General features: G+C 35.7%; 3 protein-coding genes across 3 annotated transcripts; all 3 read left to right on the top strand.

The window, feature by feature from the left end:
* Window positions 1-241: 241 nt before the first annotated feature.
* LOC123910229 (light-harvesting complex I LH35 proteins-like) lies at window positions 242-4,778 on the top strand. Its single transcript, XM_045961320.1, has 2 exons — window positions 242-1,117; window positions 3,819-4,778. Exons 1-2 carry the CDS (start codon window positions 324-326, stop codon window positions 4,618-4,620), a joined length of 1,596 nt encoding a protein of 531 aa, XP_045817276.1. The 5' UTR covers window positions 242-323; the 3' UTR covers window positions 4,621-4,778.
* A 2,533-nt stretch (window positions 4,779-7,311) lies between these two features.
* On the top strand, window positions 7,312-8,404 carry LOC123907693 (chlorophyll a-b binding protein of LHCII type 1-like). The gene has a single exon (XM_045958057.1). It carries the CDS (start codon window positions 7,407-7,409, stop codon window positions 8,208-8,210), a length of 804 nt encoding a protein of 267 aa, XP_045814013.1. The 5' UTR covers window positions 7,312-7,406; the 3' UTR covers window positions 8,211-8,404.
* A 2,162-nt stretch (window positions 8,405-10,566) lies between these two features.
* On the top strand, window positions 10,567-11,570 carry LOC123907692 (chlorophyll a-b binding protein of LHCII type 1-like). Its single transcript, XM_045958056.1, has one exon. The coding sequence runs from the start codon at window positions 10,645-10,647 to the stop codon at window positions 11,446-11,448; it is 804 nt and encodes a 267-aa protein (XP_045814012.1). The 5' UTR covers window positions 10,567-10,644; the 3' UTR covers window positions 11,449-11,570.
* The last annotated feature ends 556 nt before the right edge of the window (window positions 11,571-12,126 follow it).

The following is a 12,126-nucleotide window of genomic DNA, read 5'->3' as shown; positions in this document are numbered from 1 at the left end:
TACTGGTCCCTCTTCTGCAACACTGGATACTGTTATATCTATTGACACATCAAGAAATCATAAATGACAATTTCTTATTGGATGGAACAAGTTTTTCATGATACTAAATTGTCATGTTGTGGATTTTTGATATGTCGGGAAAATAAGGAAAAATATTCTAAACTGATATGTGGTTGATGTGAATGCAATGCTCTAATTTTCCTTGTAGAATTCACATATATAAATAGTACCCATAGGCCATAACTAAGCATCATCAATAACCATCCTCTTCATTTTCAATAAAGCTATTCGTTTGTTTAACTTAGTTGCCAGTAAAATACTAAATGGCTTCTTCAACAATGGCTCTCTCTTCTCCATCATTGGTTGGGAAGGCAATCAAGCTTTCCCCCTCCACACCAGCCCTTGGCATGGGAAGAGTGACCATGAGAAAAACAACCACCAAGAAAACGATTCCTTCTGGAAGCCCGTGGTACGGTCCAGACCGTGTCAAGTACTTGGGTCCATTCTCTGGTGAAGCTCCATCCTACCTTACTGGCGAGTTTCCTGGTGACTATGGTTGGGATACTGCTGGACTCTCTGCTGACCCAGAGACATTTGCCAAAAACCGTGAACTTGAGGTTATCCACAGTAGATGGGCTATGTTGGGAGCCTTGGGATGTGTCTTCCCCGAGCTCTTGTCCCGCAATGGTGTCAAATTCGGCGAGGCTGTGTGGTTCAAGGCAGGATCTCAAATCTTCAGTGAGGGTGGTCTTGACTACTTGGGTAACCCAAGCCTAGTCCATGCACAAAGTATCCTTGCTATCTGGGCTGTCCAAGTTATCTTAATGGGAGCTGTTGAGGGTTACCGGATTGCTGGTGGACCTCTTGGTGAAGTTGTCGACCCACTCTACCCAGGTGGTAGCTTCGACCCATTAGGCCTAGCTGACGACCCAGAGGCTTTCGCTGAATTGAAGGTGAAGGAACTTAAGAATGGTAGGTTAGCTATGTTCTCTATGTTTGGATTCTTCGTGCAGGCTATTGTGACCGGAAAGGGACCTCTTGAAAACCTTGCTGATCACATTGCTGACCCTGTCAACAACAATGCTTGGGCCTTTGCCACAAACTTTGTCCCCGGAAAGTGAGCTAAAACTATACCAAAACAATGTGAAGTGAATGGCTCTCATTTGTTAATTAATTTAGTGATATATTAATTTGGTGTATTTAGATATTTCCTGAAGTTTGTACCAATTATGAGGGTGAAATACATATTAATTACATGGTTCCAATGCAATGAATCTAAATGATGAAAGTGTTTCTTCCAAAATCTCTATTAGCATGTGTGTTGTAATTAGATGAATCTAAATGATGAAAGTTATAACTTGTTCTATAATTATTTTCTTAGTGTTGTCATCTTCAGCAAATTGACACCACAAGAAACTTGTTACTTGAAATTACATTCTGTTCTGAACAAATTGAAACCATAAGATACTGTTATTTTTAATTAAGGATTTTGGTATAGTTCTCCACATTGTTTGAGCATAACATACTAATTCAGATTTTTTCATTGAGCACGGCGAATATCGTATGGGAGAAAAGATGTCATAGCAGCAGATCAAGAGTTCTCACAGTTTGAAAATGATTGCAGCAAGTCCTTTGAATGAGATGGACTTATAATATGCCATGAAGAACACTATACATATGCAATGGTCACTCGTTTCATTGTTTACACGCCTGTAGTTATTTTTTGGGTGAGGTCTGTTGTGATGTAATTCATGTTTTGATATAATTACTTGCTAGTTAAGTAAATCAGTTTGATTATAGTTAGGTAATGATAAGAAGTTAATTAGGTTGTTATGTTACTTGTTAAGCAAGTAACCAAGTTAGTTATTTAGTTGCATTAAGATTGTTAGAGTTAGTTGGATTGCATGACATACAAGTAATCACTCTGTGCATTTTGTAATAAAATTTTGAATCTCATCAATTTCACGAGTCGTTATTTTTTCTCTAAACTTCATTCTCTCAATTAATCCCTCTGATTATCTTTATTTAAAATTGAAAGTTAGGCCTAAAGTTGCTTTAGCAGCCTCACCTTTAATCGGGCATGAACAAGAGTTGGCTCAAATGTTAAGGTGTGTCTTTGTTCTGACACGTATTGACACATGTGCTTACATTCAATTATTTTATTTTATCAAATTAATATCAGTGTCAACACTTAACATATCTGTGCCATGCTCAGTGTTGTACGTGTATGTATAAGTGCTCTAACGATCTCCTTATCTTCGCCAATGCAAAGATTTCAATCATAGTGGAGAATTTCAAAATAATCCTCTTTGAACTCTGCTCCCAGCTCACAATCATTAACATTATTTTTACCACATTCTTGTTGAAGAATAGTATTTGTATCATTAGAAGATTTACAACAACATACTTCAGTGTTAGTTATTTTCTCATTATTGTTTATGTCAGTTTGATAGTTTTCATAATAACGATTTGAAGAACAATGTTTTTTTGGGTTATAAAGCTAAGACGACAAGAAAAAAAAGAAAAAGAAAAAAATACTAATCTCTAAGGAAAAAAGTTCCTATGGTGTCGCTTATGAAGAGATCATGAACGCCTTCCGGAGCAGTAGTATGATTAGAGAAGTTGGCATCGGAGCAGGCTCCAAGTTTCACGAAAAAATCTGCACATTGGTTCCTTTCTCTAAGAGTGTGACAAAGTGAAACATTAGTTTGAGAAAGCAATTTTATATTTGGATCAATACAACATGAATATGATATTTGACTTTGGGACCTTTGATGAGGTTGACACAATGTAAGGAATCTGAGTAGCAGAAAAGCTCGTTAATTCCCATGTCTTTAGCCAATAAGAGACCCTTGTAGATAGCGTAAAGTTCAACAAGCATGATGCCGGAGAACCCTTGATTGAATGAATCCTAAAAAACCTAAAAGATAGTAGCAGAAGGTGTTTCTAAAAATACCACCAAATCCAGATCGAATAAGGGAATCAAGACAACTTCCATCAACATTGAGAATAGTACAAGAGTATAGTTATTATTGTTCCAAAACAAATAATTGAGAAAGTTTAATATAATACTATACCTCATAAAACATTTGGTGAAAATCCAGAATATAGTTTTCACAAGGTTTGGGTGGCAAAATAAAATTTGCCCAAAAAAAGTAGCCTGGTATTTTTTTAATCCAAATAAAATCATTTATAATTGACAATTATTACTGATATAAAGTAGTTTTTTAATAGAAATTGCACAGTAATATAGATAACCAATTAGTATATGGATATATGGTTTCAATTTTAAATAAACTTCCGTGTGTGTCTATTTTTCAGTGCTTCCAAAAATAAATTAAAATGTGACATAATTAGAGAATAGATATATTTTTCTAAAAAAAGAAAGAAGGAATAATTAATAATTCTAAAAAGATGTGACAAATGCATTGTGGTCCCTCTTCTGCAAAATTTTGATGCCGTTATACATATATTGATATTGATTATCCCATCAAGAATCATACATGACAATTTCTTATTGGATGGAACAAGTTTTACATGATATTCAATTATCATATTTTGGATATTTGATATATTTTTCAAAGAAAAAAATAATTAATAATTCTAAAAAGACATGTGTGGTTTGAGAAGCAAGTGTGATGCTCCAAACCAATTGAAAAACAAGATAAAGATTTCATAAGATAAGAACCTCTAATTTTCCTTGTAGAAATCACATATAAATAGTTCACATAAGCCATAACAAAGCATCATCAATAACCATCCACTGCATTTTCAAGAGAGAGCTATTCATTTGTTTAACTTAGTTGCCAGTAAAATACTAAAATGGCTTCTTCAACAATGGCTCTCTCTTCACCATCATTGGTTGGGAAGGCAATCAAGCTTTCCTCCTCCACACCAGCCCTTGGCATGGGAAGAGTGACCATGAGAAAAACAACCACCAAGAAGACGGTTCCTTCTGGAAGCCCGTGGTACGGTCCAGACCGTGTTAAGTACTTGGGTCCATTCTCTGGTGAAGCTCCATCCTACCTTACTGGCGAGTTTCCTGGTGACTATGGTTGGGATACTGCTGGACTCTCTGCTGACCCAGAGACATTTGCCAAAAACCGTGAACTTGAGGTCATCCACAGTAGATGGGCTATGTTGGGAGCCTTGGGATGTGTCTTCCCTGAGCTCTTGTCCCGCAATGGTGTCAAATTTGGAGAGGCCGTGTGGTTCAAGGCAGGATCCCAAATCTTCAGTGAAGGTGGACTGGACTACTTGGGTAACCCAAGCTTAGTCCATGCACAAAGTATCCTTGCTATCTGGGCCGTCCAAGTTATCTTAATGGGAGCTGTTGAGGGTTACCGTATTGCTGGCGGACCTCTTGGTGAAATTGTCGACCCACTCTACCCCGGAGGCAGCTTTGATCCATTAGGCCTAGCTGACGACCCTGAGGCTTTTGCGGAATTGAAGGTGAAAGAACTCAAGAATGGTAGGTTAGCTATGTTCTCTATGTTTGGTTTCTTCGTTCAAGCTATTGTAACCGGAAAAGGACCTATAGAGAATCTTGCTGACCACCTTGCTGACCCGGTAAACAACAACGCCTGGGCCTTTGCCACAAACTTTGCTCCTGGAAAGTGAGCTAAAAGTATACCAAAACAATGTTAAGTGACTGGCTTGCATATCAGACTGTGAATTTCTTGTTAATTAATTTAGTGAAATATTTGGTGCATTTAGATCTTTACTCAACTTTGTACCATTTAAGAGAGTGAAATACAAATGACATTGTTCCAATGCAATGAATCTGAGCGATTATTGATATAGTGATCTTGCTGGCTATCAGCACTTTATGAACGATTCTTAATCACTTGTTCTATTTTTGTTTTCGTACTTGGTGTTGCCATCTGCAGAAAGTTTTGAGACCATAAGAAACTGTTTGTGTTAATTAAAGATTTCTATATGCCATGAAGGAAAATTATATGACTTAATTGCAAAATGCAATGGTCACTTTGATTCTAAAATTATAAATTTACATAAGATGAGCTTTGTTTACTTCTGTTGCATAGAGGAGTTCATAGGAGAGAAAAATTATAAAGTGAGGTTGTTGAGCATTAGCATAGTCCTAAAGGATAAATTATTGTAGAAGCTGGTTGGTTTTGGAAATATAGCAAAGATCAATCACAATATGAGTAATCTTTTAAATATGATCACTTGATTCAATATAAATTACAAAATGGGAAACCTGAAGTGAACATAAATTTGCTTGTTACAATCTCCACAACATATAACAGAAAACTCTACATGTTTTTCAATTCTCATGTGAGAATACTTAAGGCTTGAGTTTAAGTTGTCGCATCGCTATTCTTAATATTTTATCAAATGTGGCTGATGAAGTCTCAATCATGGTTGCGTTGCAGTATCAGAAAATGTTATGTTGTAACTTAGATTATGATCGCAGGGATTTATTTAATAGTTTTTCATTTCTTTTTGTTCAAGTAACCTAGTGATTACAATTTCACTTTTTAATGTGAATAAGTGGATGTACTAGGATTCAAATCCTGGTCCTTGCATATTGAATACAATGTCCCTACCAACTGAGTTATACTCACGGAGATATCCTAACCTAAAGCTTTTCTTCAATAATTACTAGAAGGGGTTATCCATCAATAATTACTTCTAGAGTTTTTCTTCCTTCAGGAAAACTATTGACTACTAGAAGTAATTATTGATGGATAACTCCTTCATTCCGTTAGCTTATTTGCGGAAATCCAAGCATATGAGAGAAAAAGTAGCTCATTCACCCCAAATTGAACCTCTCATACAACCTAAGGTCACGAATGTTTGGAGTTCAAATTATGCAAATTGTGTTAAGTATATTTGCTGATAAATTGACAGACGCTCAAGTGTAGCGTGGCAGACCGAGTGAAGCTGAAAGCATAACGAGACATTTAACTTCTTACTTTAGAACCGGGTATAACAAATTCCATGCGTATAAGAAAACTATACATCATTGTAGGAAAGCCAGTGATTCTGACCTTAGTTCCGCTCCATATTATAAGTTGTTCTGTAAAATCAGTAGGAAACATCAAGATCCAAACCTCCTGAACTATGTGAACAAAGGTTCATAGATTCTTAGGCTTCGAATGTGTTATGATTTTGTATATGCCTATCTTGAGAGTAATGAACTTTCAGCTTCTCTATGTTATCCGTACCGAAATTTTGCAGTCAAGAATATTCTAAGTTTCTTATCTATTCCATTGTACCTCTATCTTTATCATCAAAACCTATGAAACCCCGACCAAGACATGACACCGACACCAGTAATAATTTGAGAGAATAAGTGTCAAACACCAACACATAATAGATACTCAGACACACTTTAAATTTGAAGTTTCGGTACTACATATATCAAAACTATTTGACCATTTATCCTCCACAAAATCAAATAATCTCATTTTAACCTTTTATTCCCAAGGTCTCAAGATCAATAGTGGTTCCAAAGTCTATGTTTGAAAATATAGAATCTGATTCAAATCTTAAACAAATCAAATCATCTTCGATAGATAAATTATCTTCAACTTCAATATCTTTAACAAACACATTGTTATTTAGCATATCAGCTAAAACATAGGTGGAATTAGTTGAATGCCGTGATTTCCACATAACCTATCACTCAAGATATACTTAGTATATATGTTTGGAAGTTAAGTGTGTGAAATGATTCATAGTATATTTAATGGAATCACGATACGCCGCAGTAATTTTAACAAAACCTGCATTTTGAAGTTTAAAAAAAACGCGACTTCTCTAAAATCTCACGATACGCCACAATTTCTATCAAGAAGCTATAACTATTAGCTTAAAATTCACATTAGTATTAGCTATAGTTGAATTAAGGCTAATCTTAACTACATTTATTCATATTCATATTTGCTGATAATAAAGTGAGAATTGAATTATTTAGCTAATACAGAAATCATGATATATTCATACTTTGCAGTTCTACCTAGCAATGGGACCATTCACTGTCACTGTGGTCCCTCTTCTGCATCACTTGATGTTTATATTGTTATATATCTATTGATTATCACATCAAGAAATCAACATGAAAATTTCCTATTGGATGGAACAAGTTTTTCTTGATATTCACTTGCCATGTACTCATGTTGTGGATTTTCTATATGTTGGGGAAACAAACAAAAAACAATTCTAAATGATATGTGGTTTGAGAAGCAAGTGTAATGCTCCAAACCAATTGAAAATCAAGATATAGATTTCATAAGATAAGAACCACTAATTTTCTTTACTGAAATCACATATAAATAGTACCATAACCCATCATTCATAATAACCATCCTCCTCATTCTCAATTAAAACCAGTCATAGTATACTCATTTGTTTGACTAAGCTGCCAAAAAAATACTACAATGGCTGCTTCATCAATGGCTCTCTCTTCATCTTCTTCTTCATTGGTCGGGAAGGCAATCAAGCTTTCCCCATCCACTCCGGACCTTGGGGTGGGAAGAATCACAATGAGGAAAACAGCCACCAAGAAGAATGTTTCTTCAGGAAGTCCATGGTACGGTCCAGACCGTGTCAAGTACTTAGGTCCATTCTCAGGTGAAGCTCCATCCTACCTCACTGGTGAATTTCCCGGTGATTATGGTTGGGACACTGCTGGACTATCAGCCGACCCAGAGACATTTGCAAAAAACCGTGAACTTGAGGTTATCCACAGTAGATGGGCTATGTTGGGAGCCTTGGGATGTGTCTTCCCAGAGCTCTTGGCACGCAATGGTGTCAAATTCGGTGAGGCTGTGTGGTTCAAGGCAGGATCCCAAATATTCAGTGAGGGTGGACTTGACTACTTGGGTAACCCAAGCCTAGTCCACGCACAAAGTATCCTTGCTATTTGGGCCGTCCAAGTTATCTTAATGGGAGCTGTTGAGGGTTACCGTATTGCTGGCGGACCTCTTGGAGAAGTTGTCGACCCACTCTACCCCGGAGGGAGCTTCGACCCATTGGGCCTCGCTGAAGACCCCGAGGCTTTTGCAGAGTTAAAGGTGAAAGAACTCAAAAATGGTAGGTTAGCTATGTTCTCTATGTTTGGATTCTTCGTTCAAGCTATTGTAACCGGAAAAGGTCCTATAGAGAATCTTGCTGACCACCTTGCTGACCCAGTTAACAACAATGCTTGGGCCTTCGCCACAAACTTTGCCCCAGGAAAGTGAGCTAAAATTACACCAAAAATGTGTTGAATATCAGAGAGTGTGAATTTCTTATTGTTAATTAGTTTAGTTAAATATTTGGTGCATTTAGGTCTTTCTTCAATGAATGTGAATTATGATATGATGATTATGCAAAGCTATAAGGCCTTTATCAAATCTAATGAAACTCAAAAGTATTGTAATTAGTTCTTCCAAAATCTCTACTAGCATGTCAGTTTTAATTACATTTATTTTTTCAATCACTTGTTCTAAATATGTTTTCTTACTTTTTGTGTTGCCATCTGCAGAAAATTGAGACCATAAGAAACTGTTTTACTTAATTAAGGATTTCTCAACTTGTTTTTAAATTCTCATCGGAGTGATTAAGATTTCGCAACTTGTTTTTAAATTCTCATCAGAGTAGTTAAGACTAGGGCTTAAAATAGTGATTGTGGTAACTGGTAATGGTTGTGGTCGCACCACTATCCTATTGATTGTGGAGAATGACTGCCGAATGCAGCTGATGCGCAGTCTCAATCGCGGCCACGTTGCAGTTTCAAGCATGTGCGAGAAAAAGTTACTCGCGCACTCCTAATTCAATTGTTAAGAGTCTCACATTGAATGTATTTATAAATGGAGCAATTCTCCGCTGATAAATGTTAGTGTTAATGCTCTTTGAAAGGTGATTTGGGACTTAGGAAGTATGAGAGAAAAAAAAAGACAACTGAGAGTATTGGAATGATAAGGAATTTAAAATGTCTTATTTGATCACTGGTGAGTGATTACACATGATTACATTGTATTTATACACTTAAGTATCTAACAAACTTCTATTTACTTGATTACTAAGTTGTAACCACCTAACCAACATAACTATCTCCTAATTACTTGCATTATAGGTAACTAGTTTAACTAAATTTCTAACTACATAACAGATTACTTGCACAACAAGTAATTGCTCATACATCAAAACTAATTGAAAATACATCAAATAATAATAAACCGGTTTTATAAGGTTGAGTTAGACTTAACCCAAATTCTAAGACCAACCACTCCTACAAACTATTGTTAAAATAAAATATTAAAAAAGGGAGAAGAGGGAAACTGTCATTAAATTTAAGTAAAAATAATAACCATTTTACAACTGTCTTCGAAGGGATTTGAACTTCGTGCCCTAAAATTACAACATCCAAGTCGTACTACTATTTTGATTGTTGAGTACTCCACATTGCCTAAAGAGCAAAAAACAAGAAAACAATCAGTTATATTACAAAGCATTACAGCGAAGTATTTGGATTTCCAATGGCTTCAAGTTTTCCATTATAATCCTTAGTGACTCATAATTCTCAAGGATTGCAGGAAACAAGTGACTCATAATTCTTAAATTTGAAGTGTTGGTGCTACATATATCAAACTTATCTGAGCATTTACCCTCCACAAAATTCAAATAACTATCTCATGGTTTCCGAAAGTCTTAAGAGGAATAGTGGTTCCAAAGTCTATGTTTGACAAAATTCCATTTTCCATAGAACTGATTATAGAATCTGATTCCATGCTTAAGCAAATCAAATCATCTTCAGTAAATAAATTATCCGCGGCTTCAATATCTTGCACAAACATGCTATTTAGCATATCAAATCAAGAATAGGTAGAATTAGTTGAATGACATTATTACCATACACATCCAGATTACTCATACATTTGTGTAAGTTTAGAAAGTAAGTATGTGTTTGGAATCACTTGATGCTAGAACTGACCCTCGAACTAGATTAAACTGGTGGTGAACGCAAAAAAAAAAAAATTTAGAAAGTAAGTGTGTGCTTAGAATCATAATAAGCCACCTTAATTTTAACAAACACTATACTTTAAAGTTTTAAAAAAATAACGTGACTTTATCAAATTCATCGTAATTTTAAATATGTACTAACATTTCTACTGTGGTAGTTGAGTTATGGTTAATATTAACCACATTTATCTATTTTTTTGCTTACTTAACACTTTTGTAGTTGGTAATCAGTGGCATTATATAAAAATTAAGTTTTCACAAGTCAATTTAGTATGGGACTAAGTCACTCTCACTGTGGTCCCTCTTTGTGCAACACTTGATGTTTATATTGTTATATATCTACTGATTATCACATCAAGAAATTATAAATGAAAATTTCCTATTGGATGGAACAAATTTTTTATGATATTCACTTGTGATATTGTGGATTTCTTATATGTTGGAGAAACAAACAAAAAACCATTATAAATGATATGTGGTTTAAGAAGCAAGTGTAATGTACCAAACCAATTGAAAATCAAGATATAGATTTCATAAGATAAGAACCACTAATTTTCTTTGTTGAAATCAAATATAAATAGTACCATAACCCAACATTCATAACATAACCATCCTCATCATTCTCAATAAATCTATTCATTTGTTTGACTTAGCTGCCAATAAAAATACAAAATGGCTGCTTCATCAATGGCTCTCTCTGCTTCTTCTTCTTCATTGGTCGGGAAGGCAATCAAGCTTTCCCCGTCCACTCCGGACCTTGGGGTGGGAAGAGTCACAATGAGGAAAACAGCTACCAAGAAGAATGTTTCTTCTGGAAGTCCATGGTACGGTCCAGACCGTGTCAAGTACTTGGGTCCATTCTCTGGTGAAGCACCATCCTACCTCACTGGTGAATTTCCTGGTGACTATGGTTGGGACACTGCTGGACTATCAGCCGACCCAGAGACATTTGCAAAAAACCGTGAGCTCGAGGTTATCCACAGTAGATGGGCTATGTTGGGAGCCTTGGGATGTGTCTTCCCAGAGCTCTTGTCCCGCAATGGTGTCAAATTCGGTGAGGCTGTGTGGTTCAAGGCAGGATCCCAAATCTTTAGTGAGGGTGGACTTGACTACTTGGGTAACCCAAGCCTAGTCCACGCACAAAGTATCCTTGCTATCTGGGCCGTCCAAGTTATCTTAATGGGAGCTGTTGAGGGTTACCGTATTGCTGGCGGACCTCTTGGAGAAGTTGTCGACCCACTCTACCCTGGAGGGAGCTTCGACCCATTGGGCCTCGCTGAAGACCCCGAGGCTTTTGCAGAGTTAAAGGTAAAAGAACTCAAGAATGGTAGGTTAGCTATGTTCTCTATGTTTGGTTTCTTCGTTCAAGCTATTGTAACCGGAAAAGGACCTATAGAGAATCTTGCTGACCACCTTGCTGACCCTGTCAACAACAATGCTTGGGCCTTTGCCACAAACTTTGCCCCAGGAAAGTGAGCAAAAAAAAAAAAAAAAAAAAAAAGTGACTGACTTGAATATAACATGGTGAATTGCTTGTATTGTAGTTATTATTGTATTCTTGATTTCATGGCAATAAAAGTTAAATAAGATTAAAGAAATGAATGAATATTAGTTATAGTAGTGATAAAAAGTTCAATATACCATATGAAAGGTAGTAATCTAGAACAGAGTTTGCTCAAGGTCTCAGAGGAAAAAGACTCATTATTTACTCCAAAGATCATTTAGAATAATCAATGATCATTGATTAAAAAATCAATATCTTAATAGAAACTTAAAAATTACTACCTTTTTATGTTCATTATCATTTGTAAAACTAAAAAACAGAGGAATGAGAAACAGAGTATAGAAAAACAGAGCAGGTTATGCAAATTCTTCATTAGTACTTGGAATTTTCATGAAAATATTCGACTTTCTAACTGGAAAGTCGTTCATATATTATATTTGAAAAAAATCTCAAGATTTTAATATGAATGACAAACAAAAAAGGTTTAATGAAAGGTTCAAATTTTTTAGTTGTAAGATTTATCAACTAACTTAGGTCTATATTTAGAATGATATATTGAGAAGTTCACGTGATATATAATTACATACAACATTAGCACAATTTGAATTTTTATTCATAAACAATCGAGCAAATATTATTTGGATAAATAC

This window comes from Trifolium pratense, linkage group LG2 (genome assembly GCF_020283565.1).
Source record: "Trifolium pratense cultivar HEN17-A07 linkage group LG2, ARS_RC_1.1, whole genome shotgun sequence".
NCBI lineage: Eukaryota > Viridiplantae > Streptophyta > Magnoliopsida > Fabales > Fabaceae > Trifolium > Trifolium pratense.
This window is presented reverse-complemented; position numbering and strand designations above follow the sequence as displayed.

Bases quoted from the DNA above. Each gene is read 5' to 3' on its own strand.
- LOC123907693 (XM_045958057.1), top strand. From the start codon at position 7,407: ATGGCTGCTTCATCAATGGCTCTCTCTTCATCTTCTTCTTCATTGGTC.
- LOC123907692 (XM_045958056.1), top strand. From the start codon at position 10,645: ATGGCTGCTTCATCAATGGCTCTCTCTGCTTCTTCTTCTTCATTGGTC.
- LOC123910229 (XM_045961320.1), top strand. From the start codon at position 324: ATGGCTTCTTCAACAATGGCTCTCTCTTCTCCATCATTGGTTGGGAAG. The intron at 1,118-3,818 runs GTGAGCTAAAAC...CCAGTAAAATAC, and splicing joins ACAAACTTTGTCCCCGGAAA to TAAAATGGCTTCTTCAACAA.